At 44.7% G+C, this 25,936-nt stretch overlaps 1 protein-coding gene across 1 annotated transcript in view; it reads left to right on the top strand.

Annotated features, from left to right (window-relative positions):
* Positions 1-4,014: 4,014 nt before the first annotated feature.
* The window catches only part of ZNF862 (zinc finger protein 862), a 30,654-nt gene continuing 8,732 nt past the window's right edge, over positions 4,015-25,936 (top strand). The window contains exons 1-5 of the mRNA XM_010843859.1: positions 4,015-4,274; positions 10,681-10,792; positions 12,492-12,596; positions 13,719-14,416; positions 15,864-16,020. Of these exons, the coding sequence (XP_010842161.1) occupies positions 4,251-4,274; positions 10,681-10,792; positions 12,492-12,596; positions 13,719-14,416; positions 15,864-16,020 (1,096 nt within the window). The 5' untranslated portion in view covers positions 4,015-4,250. The remainder of the gene's footprint in view (positions 4,275-10,680; positions 10,793-12,491; positions 12,597-13,718; positions 14,417-15,863; positions 16,021-25,936) is intronic.

Here is a 25,936-nt window from a genome sequence, read left to right as displayed (position 1 = left end):
CTGCGCCCTGGCCTGGACCTGCACAAGGACTGCCACCTGGGAAACCTCTGCGAATCGCTCATGCTAGTGAACTTGGGCAAGTCACTTCCCATATCTGAACCTCAGATTCCTCATCTTTAGCAGTTGGGATGTAAAGTCTTAAGATTTCTGGTACGAGACATCTCTAGGGCCCCAGGTCCCATCCCTCACCCCATCTGATAGCAGCTGCAGCTCTGGCAGGCATTTCCATGCAAGATACATTCATCTCATGCTGAGGTCTGCTTCTCTTCCTCCTTCTGAAAAGTTTTATTGAGATATAATTTAGATCCTATGAAATTCACCCATTTTGAGTTTACACTTTGATGACTTATGGAAAACACACAAAGTTTTATAAAAGTTGACTTTCATAGAAAACACACACAAACATCACCACAGGCTAGTTTTAGAACATTTGCATTATTTCAAGCCAATTTATGATACATTCTTCCCACCTCCAGGCCCAGTGATTGTATAAAACAATCCGTTTTATTGGGTCCGTCTAGTCAAAGCTATGGTTTTTCCAGTAGTCGTGTATGAATGTGAGAGTTGGACTATAAAGAAAGCTAAGCACCAAAGAATTGATGCTTTTGAACTGTGGTGTTGGAGAAGACTCTTGAGAGTTCCTTGGACTGCAATGAGTTCAAACCAGTCCATCCTAAAGGAAATCAGTCCTGAATATTCTTTGGAAGGACTGATGCTGACGCTGAAGCTCCAATACTTTGGCCACCTGATGCGAAGAACCGACTCATTGGAAAAGACCCTGATACTGGGAAAGATTGAGGGTGGGAGGAGAAGGGGCTGACAGGATGAGATGGTTGAATGGCACCACCGACTCTATGGACATGAGTTTGAGCAGGTTCTGGGAGCTGGTGATGGACAGGGAAGCCTGGCCTGCTGCAGTCCATGGGGTCTCAAATATTTGGACACGACTGAGTGACTGAACTGAACTAAGATGTGCCTGTTCTGGACACTTTATATAAATGTCTGGCTCCTTTGTATTAGCATGATGATTTTGAGATTCATCTGTCAAGCAAAATAAATAATACAGGAGGTTGCAAATAAATTTATTGGGAACCTTAAGAATTACAATTCAGGAGACATGGATACGGGTAACCCTGAAGGAGTGTTCTGAGGAAGAGAAAGATTTGGGGGCTAATAAAAACAAAGAGCCACGAGGTTGTTTAAAGTTGCCTGGAGAGAGTGGATTGAGTCTGATGTGAGTCAGAAAATAGTTGTCGATAAGTAATCAGGTGGTGCTAGTGGTGAAGAATCCGCCTGCAAATGCAATCCCTGGGTTGGGAAGATCCCCTGCAGTAAGAAATGGCAACCCATTCCAGTATTCTTAGCTGGAAAATTCCATGGACAGAGGATCCTGGTGGGCTACACATGGGGTTGAAAAAGAGTCAGACATGACTGAGCATATTACTAATACTAAGAATCAGGAGTCATTTTAAAGAAGGCCTGTCAACGGAAGAAAAACACGCTACCTAAAAATTGCCTGTTTTATTTGGAGCCCTTACTGAGGACTATGTTTTGGGAGACAGCCTTTCAGACAGCTCTGAGGCAGTGGAGGAATAATAGGAGATTTTTCTGAGGAAAAAAAAAATGTAGTTGAACATCAATTGATTATTTCTAATCACAAAATATTGATATCTCCAGTTAATGATTGTAGTGCTTTTCTATGTATGGGGAGATGCAAGAGTCTGGGTTCATTGAAATGATCCCTTACCTATGCATCTTAACTATTTGGGTCAGTACCCTGTTTTCCTCCATCCTGAATCCCCTCAGGGTACACCATGGGGCTGTGGCTACAGTTGTTGATGGCTTGATGGCAGCAACAATTATTGTTAACTAAAATAGCATGCAACATTGCTTTGTCCGTGGATCCAAGAAGTAAACAGATGATCATATTTTAGGGTAAGGGTCTGGTTAGTATCTTGAGTTTCTGGAAGGTATTCTGGACCCTGTATTCCCCAAACCAACAAATCAACAAGACCCTGTATTCCCCAAGCCAACAAGTCAAAAGATCAGATTCCACCCAGGCTGAGAAATGAATAAGTCACACGTCCTTAATGGACTCTCAGCTCCATTTTCAAGAGCTCTCTTAGCAATACCAACTCCATTTTTATTTTCCTTTCCTTTCACACTTTCATATTACAGCATGTGCCAACAGCTTGTTCCCTTTTGTTGCTGAATAGTAATCCATTGTGTGGATATGCCATATTTTATCTACGCATTCATCAGTTGATGGACAGTTGAGTACTTCCTTGTTTTTGGTCTACTATGAATAAAGCTGCCATCAATTCAGTTCAATTTAGTCATTCAGTTGTGTCTGACTCTTTGTTACTTCATGGACTATAGCATACCAGGCTTCCCTGTCCATCACCAACTCCTGGAGCTTGCTCAAACTCATGCTATAAACATTTAAAGCTGCTATAAACATTCCTATACAAGTCTTTGTGTGGTCATGTTTTCATTTCTCTTGGGTATATACCTAGCAGTGGGAATTGCTAGGTCATATGGTAAGTTTAACCTCTTAAGAAACTTTCAAACCGTTTCCCAAAGTGGTTGCACCATTTTACATCTCCCTCCCCTGCCCCTATGCCATCCCCACTTCTGCCCCAAAATGTACCAGGGCTCATTTCTCTACATCCTCTCCAACACTTGCTGTTATCTTTCTTATTTTTTTTTTATTACCCATTCGGTGGGTATGAAGTTGTGTCCCATTGCAATTTTAATTTGTATTTCCTTAATGACTAATGAAATGGCTAGATAACATCACTGACTCAATGTCCATGAATCTGAGCAAACTCTGGGAGATACTTAAGGACAGGGAAACCTGGTATGCTGCAGTCCATGGCGTCGCAGAGAGCCGGACACGATTTAGTGACTCCACAACAAATGACCAATGATGCTGAGCATTCTTGTTCATGTGCTGATTTGCCATTATATAGATTCTTTTCACGGAGAAGGCAATGGCACCCTACTCCAGTACTTTTGCCTAGAAAATCCCATGGACGGAGGAGCCGCTAGGCTGCAGTCCATGGGGTCGCTAAGAGTTGGACATGACTGAGTGACTTCACTTTCACTTTTCACTTTCATGCATTAGAGAAGGAAATGGCAGCCCACTCGTGTTCTTGCCTGGAGAATCCTAGGGACGGGGGAGCCTGGTGGGCTGCCGTCTATGGGGTCGCACAGAGTCTGACACCACTGAAGCGACTTAGCAGCAGCAGCTTCTTTTCAAGCTTCTTTTGCTTTCTGCCCCAGGGCTTTCTGACCACAGAGTGTCCACCTGGCCTCCATACAAGCACAGCTAGAAGTACAAGTGTGAGGACCGAGTGCAGTTACCGTCTCGTTGGGCAACTCTCAACTTCTGGGGATGGGAGCAATGGATGAATGCTGAGCTCTCCTCCTCCCATTGTTCAATGGACTATTATGGGGAGGGGCATTCTGTATAATTCTTAGAAGTGGAATGAAGCTCCCAATACCTACAGCAGTGACCTCGAAAACGCATCCATCCATCAATTTTTCCTCTTCCCTGCTTAACCCTCCCAAGTCCCAAGGTCTGCTCTCTTGGGTCACTTTCCAGGACCAAACCTTGGTCTCCAGCTCTGCTTCCAGGATGGGGTGGAGAGGGAGGAAGCCAGGCTGGACACTTCTGCTCCAATGCCCAGTGATTCTGTATTTACCCTCTGTCCCTTCATGTTCCTCAGACCACCCCGACAGGAGAGTCCTATGCAACTGCAGTTACTGGCAAAAATGGGAAGGAACAGACGCAAGAACAAGCAATCTTATAGCTCAATCAGAGCACTCTGCCCTTACTGTTGGGCCCTGGAGAGTGGAGAGGGTAGAGAACGAACCGCTCTGTCCAACCGAGACCCTGTATTCCCCAAGCCAACAAGCGGCTCTCGGAGCCGCTTACTGAGCCTGGACTGCGCTTCCCATGATGCCCCGGGCTGGGGGGGTGCCGTAAAGTGGTTCGCCCGGTGCGACGCGAGTACCGAGTACCGGCCGCGCGCCTCTCCGGGAGCCGCGAGCGCCACCGCCCCCTCTGAGGAGGCACTGCCGATTCCGGGCCGCGCTCCCTCCCTCTCGGGCACCCTCCCCTCAGGGAATCCGGGTTCTCTCAGGTGGTCGCGGCGGCGGCTGCGGCCTCCTCAGGCCAGGCCGCGGGGGGAGGGGGCGGCCTGACGGCAGTGGCGGGGGTGGCACGGGCCACCGAAAGCGGGGCCATGGAGCCCAGGGAGTCGGGGAAGGTAGGCCTGGACGGGCCCCGGGGCCGTCACTCCCCTCCCGTCGGTCCCAGGTCTGGGCTCCGGCGAGGCGGGCGCTACAGGAGGAGTCCGCGCAGATGAGCCCCCCTTGCAGGGAAGGACTCGCCCGCTCGCCCGCCTCTTCGTTCGCTCTCCCGGCGAGTCCCGCGCAGCCTTCCGCTCCCTCCCTCCGCGGCTGGCTCAGCCGCGCTCTGCCGAGTGGTCGCCCCGTTGGTGCTGGGTGGGTGACCCGCGTAGTGGAGTAATGCGTAAGGGCTTCCCGTTTTTCCCAACGTTGGCGTTTAGAGGCCTGTGGTGTTTTAAGGCTTTGAGGCTGGATAAGACACCAGTGCTGGGAGCCAGGGGAGGGCAGGGTGAGGGCTTGGCCCTGCCTAGATGTCTCTTCCCAAGAAAGGGCTGAGAAGCAAAAGACTTGGCATCTGGAGTATTTCTTGCCAATTTCTACTTCGTGGAGTATCTGAATATTTCTGAGAAGCATATTCCCGTAAATTTTTCTTCAGGCTTTGGGCAAGAAGCTGAGTTGTAAGAAAAGGTGGGGAAGAGTGCTTAAAGACAGAGTTAAGTGGGTTTGGCAGGATTGCTAAGAGCTCAGAGTCTGTCAGCAAAGACCAGCGTGGTCGCATGCTTTTGACTTGGAGACCATGGCAGACTTTGGGGACTAAGATCTTTCTGGATATTCTTTGATGCTAGTTCTTGAGGGTTGTTTCTTCTCTGGCCAAAGAGGAATGTCTTCAGCAAACATTTTCGAATGCGGATTGAGTCTCTTTTTTTAAAAAATTGCTCGTTTAATAAGCCTTTGTGGTCAGGGATTTAAGTTGATGGAGAATCTGGAAGTACAGGATAAATATGAAATGACCACTTTCCTCCAGGAACTCTCCTGCAGTTTTCACCTCAGTAACATGGACAAGCGCGGCAGGGTGGCCCCACAGACAAAAGAGAGAAAGAATCAGGAGGGTATTTTGATGCTGTACTTATTCCTGGGAAGACTGGGAAAGACTTTGAATTACAAAAGAAGTTACTCCTTGCTTAAGCATCTTTTCCTTACTCAGCCCTCTCCACAGTGCATTTTCCAGATGTAACAACCTATAAACAGTCCAACAACCTAACCAGAGGAAGATTGAAGATGCCCTGCCTGCTAGCCTCATACTTAGCACTTTAGGGCAGCGGTCCGCAGCTTTGTTGGTGCCAGGGACTGGCTATCTGAAGGACAGTTTTTCCACGGACCAGAGGGGAATAATGTTGGGGGGAGGGTGGTGACAGTTGTGGGAGATGGTTTCAGGATTATTCAAGCACATTGTATTTATTGTGTACTTCTTCTTATTCTTACATCAGCTCCACCTCAGATCATTCGGCATTAGATCCTGAATGTTGGGGGACCCCTGCTTTGCTGTGCTGTGCCATGCTAAGTCACTTTAGTTGTGTCCAACTCTTTGCAACCCTAAGGACTGTAGCCCGCCAGGCTCCTCTGTCCGTGGGATTCTCCAGGCAACAACACTGGAGTGGGTTGCCATGCCCTCCTCCAGGGGATCTTCCCAACCCAGGGATCTGACCATTGTCTCTTATGGCTCCTGCATTGGCAGGTGGATTCTTTACCACTAGCACCAACTGGGAGGGCTTTCCTGGTGGCTCAGACGGTAAAGAGTATGCCTGCAGTGCAGGAAACCCAGGTTCGATCCCTGGGTTGGGAAGATACCCTGGAGAAGGAAATGGCAACCCACTCCAGTATTCTTGCCTGGAAAAACCCCGTGGATGGAGGAACCTGGCAGGCTACAGTCCATAGGGTCACAAAGAGTTGGACACGACTGAGCGACTTCACTCAGGAAGGGGGAAGCCCCAACTCACTCACTCAGGAGTTGGGAAGCCCCAACTCCTGCTTTAGGGGATACAAAAAAAGTAAAGGAAATGGCCCTTGCCCTCAGGTAATATCCGAGGTTTATTTTAAACTGAACCTGATTTTGGACAGGGGAAGCAAAATGTAGTGGGGAAGAAGGGCTATAAACAATTGGCATTGCAAATTGGAATTAGTGATTTGAGGTTGATTTCAAGCGATTCTGTCCATTTGTAGACTTTCTTAGTCTTTAGTTTGAAAAGAGAGAACTACAAATATTTTGGGAAGTGGAAGAGAAATTTTATGTCCTTTTCAGGAAAGTGAAAGTCACTCAGTCATGTCCGACTTTTTGCATCCCTATGGTCTTCCATGGAATTTTCCAGGCCAGAATACTGGGTAGCCTATCCCTTCTCCAGGGGATCTTCCTGACCAAGGAATCAAACTGGGGTCTCCTGCATTGCAGGCAGATTCTTTACCAACTGAGCTATGAGGGAAATCCTTTTCAGGCCCAATCACTAATTGAAAACCTTGGGGACTGGAAATTTCATTCTTGATTCTAATCTTGATTGCAGGATATCAAAAGGACACCCTTTCCAGGTGTATGCGTTTTTTTAGCTTGGGAAATGAGAATGTTATTCAAAGATAAAGTGATTACAGAACAAACTAGACATGTAAGATGATATGCAGATGACTGATGGTAACTAAGGCCTGGGTAGAATAGCTGTGCTATTCTAAAAGTGAAAGTATTAGTCACTCAGTTGTATTCGACTCTTTGCAGCCACATGGACTGAAGCCTCCTAGTCTCCTCTGTCCATGGCATTCTCCAGGAAAGAGTACGGGAATGGATAGCCCTTCCCTTCTCCAGGGGATCTTCCCAATCCAGGGATTGAACTGAGTTCTCCTGCATGGCAGGCAGATTTTTTACTGTCTGAGGTGCCAGGGAAAGTTCCATTCTTTATATCACTCTTTTGGCTCAAAGCTGGAAGACTGGGGGGTCCATGTGAGGTATTATTGATCTATTATTAGAATCTTCCTTTGATGCTATTTTGTGATATTTATTAAGTAAAGGCAGTCTTGGCCTATAGGATTGGGTGTGGGGTGTCTTGCTTGTCACTGGCAGAAGAATGGATAGAGGTCAAAGACTTCCCTGTCACTCTATACCATTATCCTGTTTCATTTTCTTCCCAGCCCTTATTACAGTATAAAATTCTCACATTTATTTATTTACTCACATGTTTGCTGACTCACTGTATGCTATACCCCAGCTAGAATAGTGGAGCAATATATGGCATGTAATAGGTTCTCAGTATTTTTTGAACATTCAAATGACTCAAGATAACATGTCTGCAGAGGCCTTTCTGCTATAGGTGTGGGTGCTGTGACGAACACCGTGTTCTGTGTCTGCTGGGAGATTTGTTGGTGCTGCCAGATAGGGGTATTTATTGTATATTTGTTTATTGCCTCAACAACATCTCTGGTTCCTGGTCACCGACCTCTAGCAAACCTCCTCCCCTTCCCCTAGAAGTGATTATTCCCTTCTCATTTGCTCTCTGGACCCAGTTTTGTTGTTGCACTTATATCATAGTTGTCTGTCACCTCCCAAGGGGTTTTATTCTCCTTGATGAATATTGTGTCTTTTATATATTAGGATCTCCAGGCACACACAGAAACAAATAAAATGTGTATTCAGTGAACAAATGAATTAATGCCTATGAAATCCTGTGGTGGTGATGGGAGGAAGGGTGGTGATGGTGAAGGTGGTTATAAAATAAGATAATCAGTGTAAGCTTCCGAGCACCAGGCATCATAAGGGCTTCCTGCTCAGGGGAAGCAGAAGTGCTTTGCTCGGTGGACAGGAAATCCCTTGAGAAAGAGATGGACTGTGAGTAGGAACTTAAGTGGTTGGTAGAAGTGGGCAGAATCGGGGAATCTGAAGACTGGGTGTGTGGAGGGAAGAAAGGAGTAATATAGGGTTGTGATTACAATTATATTTACCTGACCTGACTGCAGTAGAGGTTCCAGGTGGGGCAATGTCTACAGCTGAGGAAGGGGAGTCAGGCTTAGATCCAGGGAACTTGGTGCTGGGCTCAGAACTCAGCTCTACCTATAGACAGTAGGAATCACTAAAATAGAACTTCCAGGGATATTCCTTGCTGTCTGTGTAGGTAAGAAAGTCCTCCTGTTCAAGCAGATTTGTGTGTGTGTGTCTGTGTGTAGGTGTGTGTTTTACATTGCAGTCATCACAAGGCTCTTGTGGGAAGATACTTCTTTAGTATCTAAACATTCAGCCCTGGCCGTGTTCTCCGTCCTTGTGGCACTCACAGAGTGATGGGTCCGGTGGCTTTCATTATGCCCACCTGTTCCCTCAGGAAGGCAGGGTGCGTGGAATGAACAGGGAGCCCTGCTTGCCCTTGGTCACACACTGACCTGTCCTGGTCGGAACAGCTTGCCCTGTCACCTTGGTGTGCAGTAGTCCTGGGATTTTCCTTCGTTATAATCTTGAGGGTTTTCTACCCCCTTTCCCGCATTGGCTCTCCTTAGGCCATATCCTGTGTGTACCTGTTTCCTGTCTGATTGCCTGCTTTTAGTGGAGTCCATCCTGCAGTGTGCTTGCAGCAGTTTTTTGGAATTATAATCATATTTTGCTTTGGAAGACACTCTGAGAATGAATAGTTATTTAAAACATACACATTGGCAGTACAATTCTATTGTTACTTTAAAAACTGTTCATATATATTCATAGACAAAAGACTTGCAAGTTGCATATCAAATGTAAATACTAATTCTTTTTCATTGGGGAGATTGTGGATGATCTTAAAGCATTTTTTGTTTTTGTTTTTTGGCTTTCTGTCTAAATTTTCTGCAGTAAATATTGATTTACAAGAAAAATGCTCAAATTATTTTTAAATATACAAATCAATAGTGACTTATAAGAATTATGTATACTGTTTTTCTCAAGAAGCTTCTTTGCTGAAGTTAGATATTTCATGTACTTAAAATTGGAATATAAAGTTATAGGCAAATTTTTAAAAATGTACTATAACTTGCTGTAAATGGAAATAGCCATTGGACTATTTGGACTTACCAAATAGTCCCTTCAGTGTTGTCACTTTGAAACGGCCGATACCCCAAGGATGTGATTTCCCAAAATGTTTTTCTTTGGGGGAGGGTTTTTTGTTGTTGAGAATTTTATTTATTAATATTATTTCTTTGAGTAGCTGATAAATGTTGGTGGTACAAAATTTAAAAGGATAACCAGCAACAGATTCTGAGTGTTTTCTGATTATTTCTTTTATAACCACTTGGTTCATGGCTGCAATATCTTACTTCTCTGGGGCTATTGATACTTTTGTTTTTTACAGACTGTTTTCCTCCCTGCCTCACATCCATTTCCTCAGATCCTTCTCCCCCTGCCCTCACCCCCACACCCCCATCTGTTTTGGACTCTGTCAGGTGTAAAAGAGCCTTTTGCTATGTCTTGGTAGTCCAGTTGTTTGCTGACTCTAAACAATGGAAAACCAGAATTCTAACTTGAAGCTCTGATCATGTGGGAAGGAGGCTCTTGCAATCTTGGAGCCTGTGTAAGGGGTCTGGCATTTGTTGGCAAACAGTTTTCCCCCAACTCTTGTTATTTTAGCCTTGCTGCCTTCACTCCCAGGCCAATGGTTCCTGGGGCGGCCAGGGCCTGAGTCTCTCTCTAGAGAGACTCAATAAATCCTCTGATTTACTGGTGTAACTTGGGTTGTTTGTCTGCTGTTGGGTGAGAATTCAGTTTTCTTGGATCTGCTCAGTTATTACTTTTTCATCTGCTTTTCAGTTAGCACAATTATATTGCTATTGTCCCTTTGTTGTGTTGTCCATCCTAGTGGGTGTATCGTTTGGGGTTTTTTCATGGGAGAAGGGTGTCTTTTAAATTCACAGGAGGAAGCAAAATTCAGTGTACTTGTTGAACTTGCCATCTTAATCCAGAACTCCTTGAAACATTTTCTGAATTTCCTTGCCCCTTTCTGGTGGAACCGCGCTCCTTTACAAGCCCCATGGAATGTAGTTCTGAGTCTTAAAGCCTTGCCCATCTTGATCATTGACACATTCACAGTCATAGTTCTCAGTGACATTTGACTATTTCTAGAAATTGGATACATCTTCCTAAGTGAATATTTACCACATTCAAGATTTTGCAAAAAGAAGCACTGTTGGTTGTTTCTGATGCACTGGCTGAGAAGTAATGGGTCCTGTGGGACAGCAGGCGAGGAGCGTACAGGGAGAGGATTGTGAGAGTCCAGAGTCAGCCTTCGTTACAGCACTTTGGTTTCAGGGTGTGGCCCTCCCTAGAAGAAGGGGGTCTCGTTCCCTCTGTGACTTGCACTCAGTGGGGGAGAGCGATGAGGTGCACTCCTGTGTGTAGACTGACGGTGCCCCCTCCTCCAGTCTGATCTGTTTCCAGAGTAGATCCCAGTAGATCCCACCTCTGTTCCCAGGGTGCCCTCAGGTGATTGTGAACACAGCCGTGGAAGACTAAGGAGGAACTTGGTGCTTACCTGGTGTCATTTTCCCTTCCAGGCTCCTGTGACGTTTGACAACATCACGGTGTACTTGCTTCAGGAGGAGTGGGTGCTGCTGAGTCAGCAGCAGCAGGACATCTGTGGTTCTGACAAGCTGGTGGCACCCCTGGGTATGGCTCCTGTTCACTTCCCCACAGCATTCCCAACCATGTCTGACTGTGACATGCTTGCGAATTGTCTGGAATCTGACCATTTATCCCCCAGCATCTTGACGCTGTTTATCCACTCAGTCCTCTATCTGTCTTAACTGCCTGTGGATTCACACATCATGCTTTCTCTTTTCCACTTAAACTGGCCAAGAGAAGTGGGGAAATTTGGTGTGCCAGGGCTAGACCTGGATGCCTCAGCATATCCCAGGGCACCGGGGGCAGGGGGAACCCCACCTGTGGACTGTGCTGCTGGAAGGTGGGTTTTGTTTCAGTGCCCAGAGGACACTGGAGGTGGTGGGCAGCGGTGGAAGAAGCCTCAGATCTGCAGTGTGGAAATCTGGTCTCAGTGCCGGCTCTGCCACAAGGCCTGGCCAAGCCCATTAGCCTTTTTGAGACTTGGTGTCTTTCTTCACAAGCTTTCCTTTTTCACAGGCTTGTTGTAGTGGTTTAATGAAATGAAACAACTTAAAAATTTGTGCCCAAGTAGATAGTTTTCATCTTTTTTATTTTCTGAATGTCCTTTCTCTCCTCTGTGGATAGACTTCCAGTACCATGGACAGAGGTGATTGTAGTTCATTGTGTCTATGTGCATATATATTCTTCTGATTTCAATTTGATGATCATCACCATGCATTTCCTTACTTCTTTTCATCTTGGCCCTTGTCTAAGGTTTATGGGGCCAACAGTCTCAGCTCTCTTTGGATGGAGGGGTTGCGTTCTTTGTGTCTACTAAAAAGTTTAAAAACTGATGATTCTTTTAAACGAGAAGTTGCAAAGTAGCACTGGGCCAGATTTGGCTTACACCTTTTTTCTCTTTGTTTTTTTGGTTTGACTTCTTTAAAATGCTTAAATAAGGGGCTTTCCTGGGGGCTCAGTGGTAAAGAAATTGCCTGCCAATGCAGGGGGCACAGATTTGATCACTGATCCAGGAAGATCCCACATACCTCAGAGCAACTAAGCCCATGCACCACAAGTATTCAGTCTGCGCTCTAGAGCCAAGAAACAGCAACTACCAAAGCCCACCCACCCGAGAGCCTGTGCTCCGCAAGAGAGGCCCCTGCTATGAGAAGCCTACACACCATTAACTCAACAGTAGCCCCTGCTTTCTGCAATTAAAAAGGAAGCCCATGCAGCAAAGAAAACCTAGCACAGCCAAAAATAAATCAGTAAAATTATATATTAAAAAAAGTACTTAAATTAGTTGTCAGTATATAGCCATGGAGGGGAACACATAGAAATAAGATTTCTGGCTTCTCTTGAAAACTGGAATGGTCTGGTCGTGCTGACCCTGCATTTATTTATTTATTTATTTTTTTACATGAAGCACCAAAGGCATAGATCCAGCAGCTGACTGACCCGCTGGGGGCTGGCATCGCGGCCGCCCTTCGGAGCTTCTTCCGCGGTCCCGAGGCCGCTGACCCTGCATTTAATTGATGGCCTCTCCTGAATTTGAGCAGCTGCCGCTACCTGGGCTCAGATCCACAGCCTCCCCTGCTTCCCCCTCCTTCCCCCACCCCCGCACTTGGTTTCCTCAGATTATTGTCTGGTCCCCCCAGCATTTGAGTTTGAGCTTCTGTTCTGAACCAATAGTTTTCATAACCTTTTTAACCTGTGTGACCTGGATTCAACCTCATAGTGCTTTTCTCTGTTCCTGACTCAGAATCAACTATTGCCAGCCCGGAGCTGTTCTATAAATTTGAGCAAGGGCCAGAACCGTGGCTCGCCAGTGTCCAAGGTCAGAGGAGTCACTTGAGCCCCAACCCAGGTGAGCCTAGACCTGCCCCGGGAGGAGGGGTGCTTTGCTGGAGGGAGGGAGCAGGAAGCTGGGCCCCAGGCCTCTGGCCTCGTCCTCTGCTTCTCCCTGTGCACCAGTTATACACGAAGGCTGCTACCGTCCCCTCCTACCGGAGAAAAGGGAGGTGGAGCTACTTCCTCCAGGAATGGCATCAGGGAAGATTGCTCTCCCTTGTAGCCTGTCTCAGATGGACCACACAGAGCCCTAGACTTCACAGACACTGACTTGTTTTGGTTTGTGTTTGGCTCTTAACTTTGGACCTATTGAGTCTATTAGTAGATTTGTGCTTCCGGGATTGGTAATGGACCATTTCGTGGTCCAGTGGCCTGGAGCAAATACTGTCAAGTCCTTGCCTACTGGGCATCTGAACTTGTTGGTGCATAAGAGCAGTTAGAGGTGTCTAAGCGGCATTTCAACTAAGGCGTGAATAAAGAAACTTCTGGTTTAGCTTAAAGAAGAAAAATCTTAGTGAGGTCCTGGGAGTTTTCGCCTCTCAGAAGGGATGTGGTGTGAGAGAGGGCTGAAGTAGCCCTCCCAGGGGGGAGGTGCTCCAAGATGGATGCAGCTCAAGGAGAACTCTCTGGGGGCCAAAATTGTCTGCCCAGTAGGGGGGTGGGGGGTGTTCTCTCACTCTGAAGATACATGAGCCAAGTGCAGATGCCTGTCTGGCAAGGGTACCAAAGAGGGGGATTCCTGCTAAGTGTGGAGTGATGGTGTTTGCTTCAATTACCTCTTTAACCCTACATTCTCTGAGTTCAGTGTTCAGTCTCTAGTAAATAAGTCTGCTGTCCTGAAGGCTGTGCCACTGTCTTAGGCTGCACAGGTCAAATTGTGGAGCTCTCTTTTTGACCAGGTGTATCTGTCCTTTATATTAGGGAAAAGAACTTTTTCTTAAAGTCCATTTGTTTCTTTGGGGTTAGGCAAAGTGAGCCTGGGGGGCTGGGAGCTGGAGAGAAGAGAACAGGGACACAGTGGGTCACTTTGTGGCTATGGTTCCAGCTTTCATAGAACGTGGATCTGAGCACCTCTGAGTTGCAGTGACTCAATCTGTAGGATTTCAGAGAAAATTCCACCTGTCTCTTTTCTCTATAGGAAAAACCAAGATGGGCTTCGTGGAGGAAATGGACATGCAGAGCTCATCCAGAGAAGCTGGACTCTACCTGCCTCCTCAGAAGGAAGCCTGTCTGTCCCACTTCAGCTCAGAGAGAGGCAGCCTCCAGGGAGACTGTGCAGGAAGAAGCAGCAAACCCTCCAAACCCCGATCCATCCAGAAGTCGTGGTTTGCGCAGTTCCCGTGGTTGGTCACGAATGAGGAGCAGACGGCTCTCTTTTGCTGTGCTTGCCGGGAATACCCATCTGTCAGGGACAAGCGGTCAAGATTAATAGAAGGTTATACCGGACCATTCAAGGTGGAGACTCTCAAATACCACGCCAAGAGCAAGGCCCACGTGTTCTGTGTCAAGGCCTTGGCGGCACGGGACCCCCTCTGGGCAGCCCGTTTCCAGAGCACCCAGGAGGTGTCTGGTGATGTACTGGCCAGCCAGGGGCCCTTCTTCCCTGCAGATTACCCCATATTTTACCCCCCAGGGCCTCTGGGGGCCTGTGATAATGTAGCCCAGCTCCTGCCCAGCTCGAGAGCTGCCCTGGGGGACCCTGGAGGGAATGGAGCAATTCCTGCATTGTACCTGGATCACATCCCTGATTTCAGGCAAACAGAAATCGTTGATGACATCCGCAGTTCCTCAGATGATAACATTTTATGTAATGACTCTGCTGAACCCTGTGGCCAGGTAATATGTTTATAATGATGGCTCAAGGGGGAGGATTCCGTGCTGACAACAATGTATATTGCATGATGATGGTGGAACAATTCCATTAGCCACAGCTGCTGCTAACATTATCACGTTACCATAAGCTGCCATGCTTCAGCTGTGCCAGGTCTTATTTTAAGTGCTTTACATGTATCAGCTCCTTTACTGACCACAACAGCCCTACTACTATTATCTCCTTTTGGCAGATAACAAAACATATTAGTGGGGCCAAATACTCTAACTTCTGACATTAAGAGAACAGCTACATTCAGAAAAGCCATCTTTATCCAGAATCTAAAATGACCACAGAACTCCAGAAATAACCCACAACCATAAAAACAGCTGCAGAGCTCTTAAATAATCAATGTAAAAGATATGTTTCAGCTTTAACTTTGGACTCATGTTTCTTCAGACTTTGTGTAATGTGTTTTTAATGCTGCACAGAAGGGGGTGGAGCAAGCGTAGTTAAACTCACCTTGTTGGGCAAGAGCTAAGATGTAGCCAGAGAACAAGGGCTCGTGGTGCTGCCCTCCTGCTGAGTCCCTGGCCGCCAGCCCAGGGCTCTCCTCCCAGCCCTGCTGCACTGATGAGACCTCCAGACTCCACTTCTCACCTCAGGCCTGTTTATCAAATGCAACAGGTTTAGTTTCTGATTCTTTGGAAAATCGCCCTGCAAGGAAGCTGTGTTAATTGAGGTCTCTGAGTAGCCAGATCCATCCCCCTTTCTCAACTCCGCCCCCCCACCATATAAGCGGGGTTTTACTACAAGTCATTTTGAGCAGCCCCTTCTAGTATTCTGTTGAGAAGAGCTCAGATGTTCCTTATTCCTAACATTGTAGGTAAAGTTAGTAAGTTCGGATTTTTATGGAATCCAGAAAAGGGACAAAGCTCATTTCCCTTCATGTTCCCTCAGTGTTTAGGATTAGAAGATGATAAACAGGTCTAACCTTTTATAGCCTGAATTCCTTTAGCAGTAAAGTGTGTGTTAACCTAGTCACTGAACAGGATCATCTTTACTTGTTGTTTTACTGCTCTTTCCATCCTGATGGGGAAACTCAGCAGTGGCTCAGAGGCAGCAGCCACCTTTGCAATGGTAGATGAGTAGAAGGTGCTCTCGAGGACGGGTGCAGCCACGAGGCTCTGCGAGACCCTCTTCCTCAGTGCCCTGTCCTTTCCTTCCCAGAGAGAAGAGGAAGGGTCTTCCCTTTCTTCTAGGATCACGGTGAGGTTTGTGTAGTTGTTACCTACCGACTCTGGGCCACACGTTTGCTCTTTTGACTTTGGTGGACAGCTGAATTCTTCAGAGAGCGTCTGGGCCTCTTGGCAGGCTTCCCAGGAGAAACAGGCCATGAGCAGGATCCCTGGAGCATCATGCTGGGTGTCTGATGTGAGAGGAGTACTGAGTACCTGCTACTCTTTGTTGCAGGATCCTTCTGAGGAGGGGCTGTTGGAGGAGCTCCCGGTGGTGTTTGAGGATGTGGCGGTGTATTTCACCCGGGAGGAGTGGGGCGCGCTAGACAAGTGGCAGAAGGAACTGTACAGAGACGTGATGCAGATGAACTATGAGCTGTTGGCGTCCCTGGGTAAAGATCCGAGAAGCCTCTCTATCTGTGCCATCACTGGATATGGGGACCCGCGAGGGTGGCTCCACTTGTCCTTGTCGTCCTCTTTCTGCCCTCTCCCTGCATGTAGGCAGAGAGCGATTAGATCTTTGCATCTCAGAACTCTCCCTGCCTCGGGGTGCTGTGCTCTTTCTCCTCTTCATCCACCCGTCGTCATCCATCTTCCACCAAACACCTGCTGAGCGCCTACAGTGTGCTGGCTGAACGGGCACGAGTCAGGGCTCTGCTTCCAAGAGACAAGCAAGTGTGGGAGAGACAGGCACTTTAATAAGAAACTGGAAAATAACACAAGCTTTGTAAAAGAGGTTCAGGAAGCACCCTAGGGCCGCTGGAGACAGTGGCTTAATGTGGCCAGGCATCCGAGGGAGGGGTAAGGACAGGCTTTACAGAGAATGAAGTGCTTTAATTGCGCTGAAAACCAGGCGCAGAAGGAGGACAGGCTTCCAGACATGACAGAGCTGGGGACGGCGGGAGCGGAGGCAGGGAGGCGAGAAAGGGTGTCCGGCTGGACTCCTGGATTCCTACCTCTGCTTTGGCCAGTGCTGTTTCATCCCGGGGCCAGCGGGGTGGGCAGGGCCGGCCCGGGTATCCCTGGGCTATAGGCCCCAGAGCATGATCCACACGCGCTGCTGCCACCTTCCTGGAACAGCCTCCTCTCTTGCATTTGCTCCTTGTTCTTCTCTTTGCCTCCTTTATCCATCAGGCAGCCCAGATTTTCACGTGGCACGAAAAAGACAACTCTTCATCTTAAACGCTGTTGTTATTATTACTAGCCTATATTGTAACAAAAGCCTTGCAGAACAGGCTGCTGTACCTAACTTAGGAATTCCACCAGTGACCTGGGTCATGACTTCTACAGAATAAGGAATCCAAGTATTTGTGGCTTACCTGGTGTCACGTTGCCGGCTCACAGCACCCTTTCCTGGGCACCTGAGTATTTTCTGTACATCCTTGACCAATATACAACTTCTTATCATTGTTCACAGTTTTAAATGGCTCCTCAAATGTTGAGAAAGGATGTGAAAAATTGTTTCTTTCATGAGGACAGAGGTATTGTACTCGTGTCCTGGGCCAAGGCCTTTGAAGCACACCTTCAAAGAACATTACTACCATCCACAGTGTCTGAGAGAGCCAGTGAGCGAGGGGGAGACTGGTTTGTAAGAAACCAATCTCACAGGAAGTTGGTTTTTCCTGTGAAGGAATGAGCAGCAGTGGTGCCCTCTGCCCTCTGGGCCCCTGCGGAAAGTCATGGGGAAGACAGGGGTGACCGGTGGTACAGCAGTGTGTTTCCCATGGCGTGGGCCTGACTTGGGTTGTTGAGCTGGACCATGTCATCTAAGCATTTTTTATCCTTTTCTTTTTAACTTCTATATGTTCGGAAGTGGGGAAATCTTCAGTAAGTAGGCCTCTCCTCCGGGAGAACTGAGGTGCAGAAAGGGGCTACTGCCCTGGGGTGAGGCTGGGGTTGGCTTGGGTCCTGGGTCTCTGTGGTCCGGTGGGCCTCAGACTGCATCGCAGCACATTTGCGCTGTCGATTTCCTTGTGCTCTTTTCATTCGAGGAAACCCAGCTAGTTCTGTAGTTTTTCTTGTTAGGACTTACAACTAGTAGATTTGTTCTTTTAGATTTTATTATTATGGTACCTGTTTTTTAAAAAGACAGTCTCAATTTGATGCAGTCAGATTTAATGTTAATCTGTCAGTTGTGCAGCAGTTAAACTGTTGTCGACTAAAGCTTTTCAGCTGGTATTTTCCAGGTCAGGTTCAGCCTCCATGGCCCCACCAGTTGTCTTATCAATAGGACTGAACTTGTAGAGGACAGTCACTTGATTATGGAGAAAAGAAGAGGTTTGTGCTTTGATTTTAGTGCTTTCCTCTGCCAACCTTTACTTTTGTGGACTTGCTCATTTAGAACTGTTTATCACTATGTAGAGTTCCAGCTGTTCTTTTATTTCAGTATTTTAAATTCTGGTTTCAAACTTTGGCCATATTTGGTGATATCTCTTGCTCCCCCCACCCCCAAAAAAAGAAAAAAAAAAAAAAAAAAGAATTTACAAAAAACAAAAACAAAAAAGCCAATACAGGCACTATGTGGTAACCCTTGTTTTTACTAGTAAAGGTGTCATCGTATGCGGAGTAGCAGGTCACTCACTTCAGGTGTGCAGTGCCTTTTCTACAGGTGAGCTCATCAGCGACAGCTGGACCTCATAGCTGGGAGAAGAAGTCAGGTCACCAAGTGGAAAGAAAACTGAGTGGGAGAGCCCTCAGTGACATGAGTGGGAGTTAGAGTGGTCCACCAAGGACCACTGGACCACCAAGGAAGCCCAATAATTATATATTTTTTTAATCGAAATAATTCTCATATAACAAAAAAATGACAGTTCCTGTCCCACCAATCTCTATCACTGAGTCCTCCTCACCAAAAATTTTTAGCTGTTTTTTCCAGTAACTGGTTTCATTATGCCTAAGAAACACACATATATAGACATTGTTTTTAAAAGCACAAACTTCAGCAGGATGCATTTCTAAATGTGTTGTTTGGGAGGCTAGCTGCTGCACGGTGAGCCGTATCTGGCCTCCCGGTGGGGCCCTGCTGAGCTAGAGAGAAAGCAGCAGTGCCAGGAGCCAGAGGGGCTGTCTCTAAACTGGTGCGGGAGCCAGCCTGCCAACCCTGGGGTCAGAGTAGCCTGAAAGGGTCAGAATCTGTCTTTGCAAGCCAGGCCATTTTTCTGGACTTCGTGTGTGTGTGTGTGTGTGTGTGTGTGTGTGTGTATCAACATGCACATGCGTGCACGTGATATATTTATATCTCTTCAGTCACTTTTCCATTATTAAGACATGGAGAATCTGTTTGCAAATTCCCTCTGTTTCACTTGTTCTGAAGAGATCAAAAAGAAAAGGTTTTTTAGCACCATTTCAGCCATAGTTTCAAAGAGCTGTGCCTGGGGTTCAGCACTTCTGGGGCCACTGCTGCAGGCAGTCAGAGGTGACCGATCCTCAAGGGAGCGTAACTGAGGCAAACATTTTCAGGGATATTCAGTCTCATGTACGATTTCAGTTAGTCTTTAAAAATATTGCTTCATAATTATGTTTTTTAAAGACCTTTATTTATCTATTTGATTTTTTGGCTGTGCTGGGTCTTTGTTGTGGTGGGCGGGCTTCGCACTGTGGTGGCTTCTCATTGTGGAGCACAGCCTCTAGGCGCGCAGGCTCAGTAGTCGTGGCTCACCAACTTAGTTGCTCTTCAGCATGTGGAATCTTCCTGGACCAGGGATTGAACCCGGGTCCCCTGTATTACAAGGCGGATCCTTAACCACTGGACCACCAAGGAAGCCCAATAATTATATATTTTTTTAATCGAAATAATTCTCATATAACAAAAAAATGACAGTTCCTGTCCCACCAATCTCTATCACTGAGTCCTCCTCACCAAAAATTTTTAGCTGTTTTTTCCAGTAACTGGTTTCATTATGCCTAAGAAACACACATATATAGACATTGTTTTTAAAAGCACAAACTTCAGCAGGATGCATTTCTAAAACAGCTTCAATTCTTTTCCATCACCACTTGCTTGGGTCACCTCTTTGGGGATTTTCTTTTTTACCCTTTGCATTGTTAAAAGAAAATTAAGAGAGCTTTCCTGATAGGAATATTTTATTGAGGAAGAAACAAACTGTTCATGAACTGGGAGACTTCACACCCAAAGTGGTTAAAAGTTTGGCTCTCAGCAGGTAATGCTCGGTTTATAAAATGTGAATTAAGGAGTATTTTTTTTATTGTGATTATATTCTCTCTAGGGTAGTAGCACTGTTTACTTTTTCTTGTGTGTAGCTAATTGTCTCAGAAGCTGTATAGTCACTCTGACATGAAAGAAACTTAAATCTTGTTTAAAACCAGAGTCAGCATTTTGAGGAAATTAGGACAGTTTAAGATTTGGTTATGTGGTTATGAGTGTTTGGTCCAGGGGTTTATTCAAAAGGTGGCCCCTGGGACTTCCCTGGTGGTCTAGTGGTTAAGACTCTGCCCTACCACTGCAGGGGACATAGGTTCAATCCCTGGTCAGGGAACTAAGATCCCACATGCTGAGGCCAAAAATAAAAGCAAATTGTGGCCTCCATTTTGGCTTTCTTATAGGGTGAAACCTTGAGTGGGGCCCATGACTTGTCACACTCAGGTAACAGATAGGCCTCCAATCACTTTTTAGTCACATTTGTGTTTTCTAATTTTAATTAATAAAATGACCAATACTGTACTCTTCAAAACTGTCCTGATTAGGAGGAGAACTCTGGGAAGAGCACCAAGAATCTGTTTCCTTACCTGGACAACAGTTGCACTGGTAGAATCTGTCTGGTGTAGCTATTTTGGAACTCTGAAATCTGTCAGAGGCTTTCAGCTTACAGGGGAAGAGTTGGAAAGTAAATTGTGGTTAAGTTTTGTCAATTTCAGCTCTTAGCACAGTAGCAGCTGCCCATCTCTCTCTCCTATCACAGTGCAAGCGGCTGTACTGTATGACTAGAGCAGGTTGAACAGAGTTGGCAGGAATTGGGGTGGGCCAAAAGGGCACTGTCCTCTAAATATCAGTCAGGGGTCAGTGCTCTGATCACTGACTGCTGCTTCTCATCACAGAGGTGCAGACCAAGAAGTAAGCAGCCAGTGTTGTATACCTCCCCTATTGCTGCAGATTCTTCCCCCTCCTCTTTTTCTCTTTTTCCTTTTTTGGAAACCAGACATTAGAGACTAGGACATTCAAAACCATATAGGAGGAAAACTAAGACAGTGAATTTGCATGACTAGGGAAGGACTCGAAAAGACCTGAGAGGACTTTAAGTTTACACCTCAGGCTGATATTTGGCACAGAGATAGCCTATAATGATTAAAAAATTAAAAAATAATAATAATGGTAACCCAAATCAATAAAAACAGCAAACCTTGGGGACAGGGGAGAATCTTGATTTCCAGAATTACCACATTATTAGATTCAAATGTCCAGTGTTCAACAAAAAAATCACAAGGCACACAAAGAAATAGGACAGTACGACCCATTCAGAGGCAAAAATTAAACAAAAACTGTCCCTGAAAAAGACCTGATGGCAGGTATACTAAATAAATACTTTAAAACAACTGTCTTAAACATGCTCAGAGAACTTTAGGGAGATGTGGAGAAAGTCAAGACAGAAATGTATGAATAAAATGGAAATATCAATAGAGAGAAAACCAAAGAAGTATCCAAAAAGAAGATTGAGAGCTGAAAACTACAACTGAAATGAAAAATTAACTAGAGGAATACAAAAACAGATTTGAGCAGGGAAAATAAAGAATCGGCAAGCTTGAGGATAGGACAGTGGAAATTATGGAGCGCCTGAAACAAAAAAGTCAAAGAAAAATGAACAGAGCCCAAGGGACATGTAGGAAACCATCAAGTGGACCAACATGCACATTGTTGGAGTCCCAGAAGGAAAAGAGAGAGAGAAAAGGAAAGAAAGAATGACTAAAATCTCCTCAGATTTGATCAGAGACATGGTGGCTCACACTGGAAAGAATCTGCCCGCAGGGTGGGAGACCTGGGTTCGATCCTTGGGTCAGGAAGATCCCCTAAAGAAGGGAAAGGCAACCTACTCCAGTATCCTTGCTTGGAGAATCCCATGGACAGAGGGGCCTAGTGGGCTACTGTCTGTGGGGTTGCAAAGAGTTGTACAGGACTGAGCGACCTACATTTTCACTTTGACTTCATGAATACAAATATCCAAGAAGCTCAGTAGACTTCAGGTAAGATGAACTCATACCCACACTGAGACACACTGTAGTCCAACTTTCAAAAACAGAGAACCTTGAAAGCAGCAAGAGAGAAGTGAATCATCTCATACAAGGGACCTCAATAAGATTATAAACAGATTTAACTTCCAGAGGCCAGAAGGCAGTGGGCAGATATATTCAAAGTGCTAAATGAAAAAAAAAAGTCAACCGAGTCCCATATCTGGCAAAACTGTCCTTCAAAGGTCAGGGTGGAATTAAGAGATGTCAAGCTAAACAAAAATTGAGGGCGCTCCTTACCACTAGTTGTTCCTTGCAAGTAACACTCAAGGGAGGTGTGCAAGGTGAAAGGAAAGGACACTAGACAGTAACTTGAAAGCTTATGGAGAAATGAAGATCTCAATCAAGGTAAATACATGGGCAGTTATAAAAGCTGGTGTTATCATAACAGTGGTTGGTAACTGTACCTTTTGTTTCCTGATGATTTGAGAGACTGGTACATTTAAAGGAAAAAAAAAAACAATTATTAATCTATAAGCTAGTATTTTCTAACTTTTGCAATTCCATATCTTATTTTCTACATAATTTAATACATTTAAAAGAATTACTAGTTTATATTTTGGGACACATGTATATAAAGATGTAATTTTGTGACATCAGTGATGGAAAGAGATGGGGAAAGTTGTAAAGGAGCAGTTTTTGTATACTATTGAAGTTAAGCTAAATTGAAATTAAGAGTGTTGGTACTTTAGGATGTTAAATGTAATTGCCATGTTTGTTGTTGTATAGTCACTAAGTCATGTCTGACTCTGTGATCCCATGGACTGTGGCCTGCTAGGCTCCTCTGCCTGTGGGATTTTCCCGGCAGGAATACTGGAATAGGTTACCATCTTCTTCTCCAGGGGATCGTCCCTACCCAGGGATTGAATCCATTTCTTTTGCGTTGGCAGGCTGATTCTTTACCACTGAGCCACCTGGGAATTCCTAAATGTAATTCCCATGTAACCAGAAAGAAAATAGCTATAGAATATACACAAAAGGGAATTAGAAAGGAATTTAAATGTTTTCACTACAAAAATAAACTAAACACAAAAGAAGACGGTGATGATGGAAATGAAGGGCAAAAGCCTAAGGCATATGGAAAACAAATAGCAAAATGACAGTCATAAGTCCCTTCTTATCAGTAATTATTTTAATTGTAAATGGGTTAAACACTCCAATCAAAAAACATTGTCAGAACAGATAAAAACACATGATCCAACTTTTTGCTGTCCATAGGAAACTAATTTTGTACCCAAAGACACAAATAGATTAAAAGTGAAAGCATGGAAAACAATATTCCATGCAAATAATCAAAAGAGAGCAAGAGTTGGCTATACAAGTATCAGAAAAAATAGACTTTAAATCAAAAAAATGTATGAGACACAGATATTATATATTTATAAAAGTTTCAATATAGAAAGAAGATATAAAATTATATATATAAACCTAATGACAGACTCTTAAAATTTGTGAAGCAAAAATTGCTAGAGTTGAAGGAAGTAAACAGTTCTATGATAATAGTTACAGACTTCAGTATCCCAGTCACAATAATGAGTAGAAAAACCAAAAAGAAGATAAAGAAATAGAGTACTTAGACAATAACCAACTAGATCTAATAGATATCTACTAGATACAGCACTCTACCAAAAAGTAGCAGTATTCACATTCTTCGCGTATGCACGTGAGGCATTAGATTATGTTTGGTGACAAATTAAGCCTCAATAGATAAAAAAAAATAGATATTAAACAGTATTTCTCCAAATATAATGGGATGAGGTTAGAAATCAATAACAAAACTGGAAAATTCACAAAATTGTGGAAATTAAGCAACTTTAAACAACCAATGGATTAAGGAAGAAAATCACAAGAGAAATTAGAAGATACTTAAAGATGAGTGAAAACAAAAACAACATATCATTTTGATGTGGGACAGAATAAGTGGTGCTAAGGGGGATATTTATAGCTATAAATGCTTCCATTAAAAACAAGAGAGATCTTAAATCAACAACCTAACTTTACAACTTAAGGAACTAGGAAAAGAAGAATAAACTAGACCCAAAGCTGACAGAGGGAAGCAAATGATAAGGGTTAGAGCAGAGATAAATAGACAATAGAAAAACAATAGAGAAAAATCAGTGGAACCAAACGTTGAAAAGATCAACAAAATTGACAAACCTTTACCTACATAGACTAAGAGGCACAAGCAACAGAGAAAAAAATAGACAAGTTGGGCTTTACGAAAACTGTAAAATTTTGTGCATCAAAGGACATATAACCCAGGGATTGTCTAGTGGTCCAGTGGTTAAGACTTTGTGCTCTCACTTTAGAGCTGGGTTCAATCCCTGGTTGGGGAACTAAGATCCCACAAGCCATGTGGCATGGCCAGAAAAAGAAAAAAAAAAAAATACAACACATAAACCTAATACAAAGTCAGCACACACAATGGGAGAAAATATTAGCAAACCATATATCAGATAAGGGGTTAATACCAGACTATACAGAGACCTCCTAAAACTCAACAGCAATAAACCTGATTAAAAATGGATACAGGACTTGAATAGGCATTTCTTCAAAGAAGATGTACAAATGACCAGTAAACACATGAAAAGATAATATCACTCATCATTAGGGAAACATAGATCAATGCTACAATGAGATACCACCTCATACCCATTAGGATGGCTACTATCAAAAAAAATGGAAAACAAGTACTGATGAAGTTGTGAAGAAATTAGAATCTTTATGCCTTGTTGGTGGGAATATACAATGGTACTGTCACTCTGGGAAAGAATATGGCAGTTCCTCAAAGAGCTAAAGAGAGAATTATCATGTGTGTATGTGTCAGTTGCTCAGTTGTGTCTGACTCTGTGACCCCATGGATTGTAGCCCACCAGGCTCCTCTGTCCAAGGGATTCGCCAGGCAAGAGTACTGGAGTGGGTTGCCATTTCCTTCTCCAAGAATTATCCTACGACCCAGCAATTCTACTTCTGGGTATATATCCAAAATAATTGAAAGCAAGGTTTAAACAGAATAGCAGCAATATTTTCAGAATATTCTGAAAACAGAATAGCAGCATTATTCACAATAGCTAAAGTGTGGAAGGAACCCAAATGTCCCTGGATGGATGAATGGATGAGCAAATGTAACCTATACATACAATGGAATATTATTCAGCCTTGAAATGGAAGGAAATTCTGACACATGTCAAAACATCGATGAACCTTGAGGACATTATGCTAGGTGAAATAAGCCAGTCACAAAATGATAAAAACTATGATTCTGTTTACAGTAAATAATCTGAAAAAGTACTTAGAATGGTCAAATTCAGAGAGACAGGGACTTAACTGGTGGTCCAGTGGTTAAGAATCTACTGTCCAATTTAAGTGATGCCGGTGTGATGCCTGGTCAGGGATCTTAAGATTCCACCTGCCTTGGTGCAGCTAGGCCCATGGGTCAGTTTATGTCTTCAGTTTTTTCTAGGCCCGGGTTCCTGAGTAGTCCCACAACTCCAGGAAATGCAGGTCATACGTCATTCCCATTAGGCAGAGGAAAGAAGCCACCCCACTCTACCCTTCCCCATGGTAGTGTGGGGGACTCAACAGTACACCCAACAGCTCTTTCCAGAAACATCTCTAATATCCAACTCCCTGACATCTTCACGTCCAGTGTTCTGACTCCCTCTTGGTGGTGGAGCTTTGGGTTACAGCCCAGTGTTTCAGCCATTCTTTCCAAGTAGGGCTCCGGTGGTCTAGCTTTGGAATGGGGAAAGAGTTGGCTCCTATTTTGAGGGGGCCTTTAAAACAGGCAGACAGAACCACACTTTAATATCCTGTTGCATATATTTATTGCTATTCCTGATTTATTGATTTTAGATATTATCTATTGATTCCTACTGTGGAGGATGAAGATATGGCCCTCTTACATCACCCCAGACCCCCACTTCTCTTCCTTCCATCCTCTCAGAACAGGTATATCATACTTTTTTGGTTAATTCAATGTGAATTATTTGCCTAATTATGTATTATTTACTTTTAATCAAAGTGACATATGATGATGTTTCCTCTGCTGTAAGATTCCCCTCCCCC

Source organism: Bison bison, unplaced genomic scaffold (genome assembly GCF_000754665.1).
Source record: "Bison bison bison isolate TAMUID 2011002044 unplaced genomic scaffold, Bison_UMD1.0 scf7180017864191, whole genome shotgun sequence".
In the NCBI taxonomy this organism is placed as follows: domain Eukaryota; kingdom Metazoa; phylum Chordata; class Mammalia; order Artiodactyla; family Bovidae; genus Bison; species Bison bison.
This window is presented reverse-complemented; position numbering and strand designations above follow the sequence as displayed.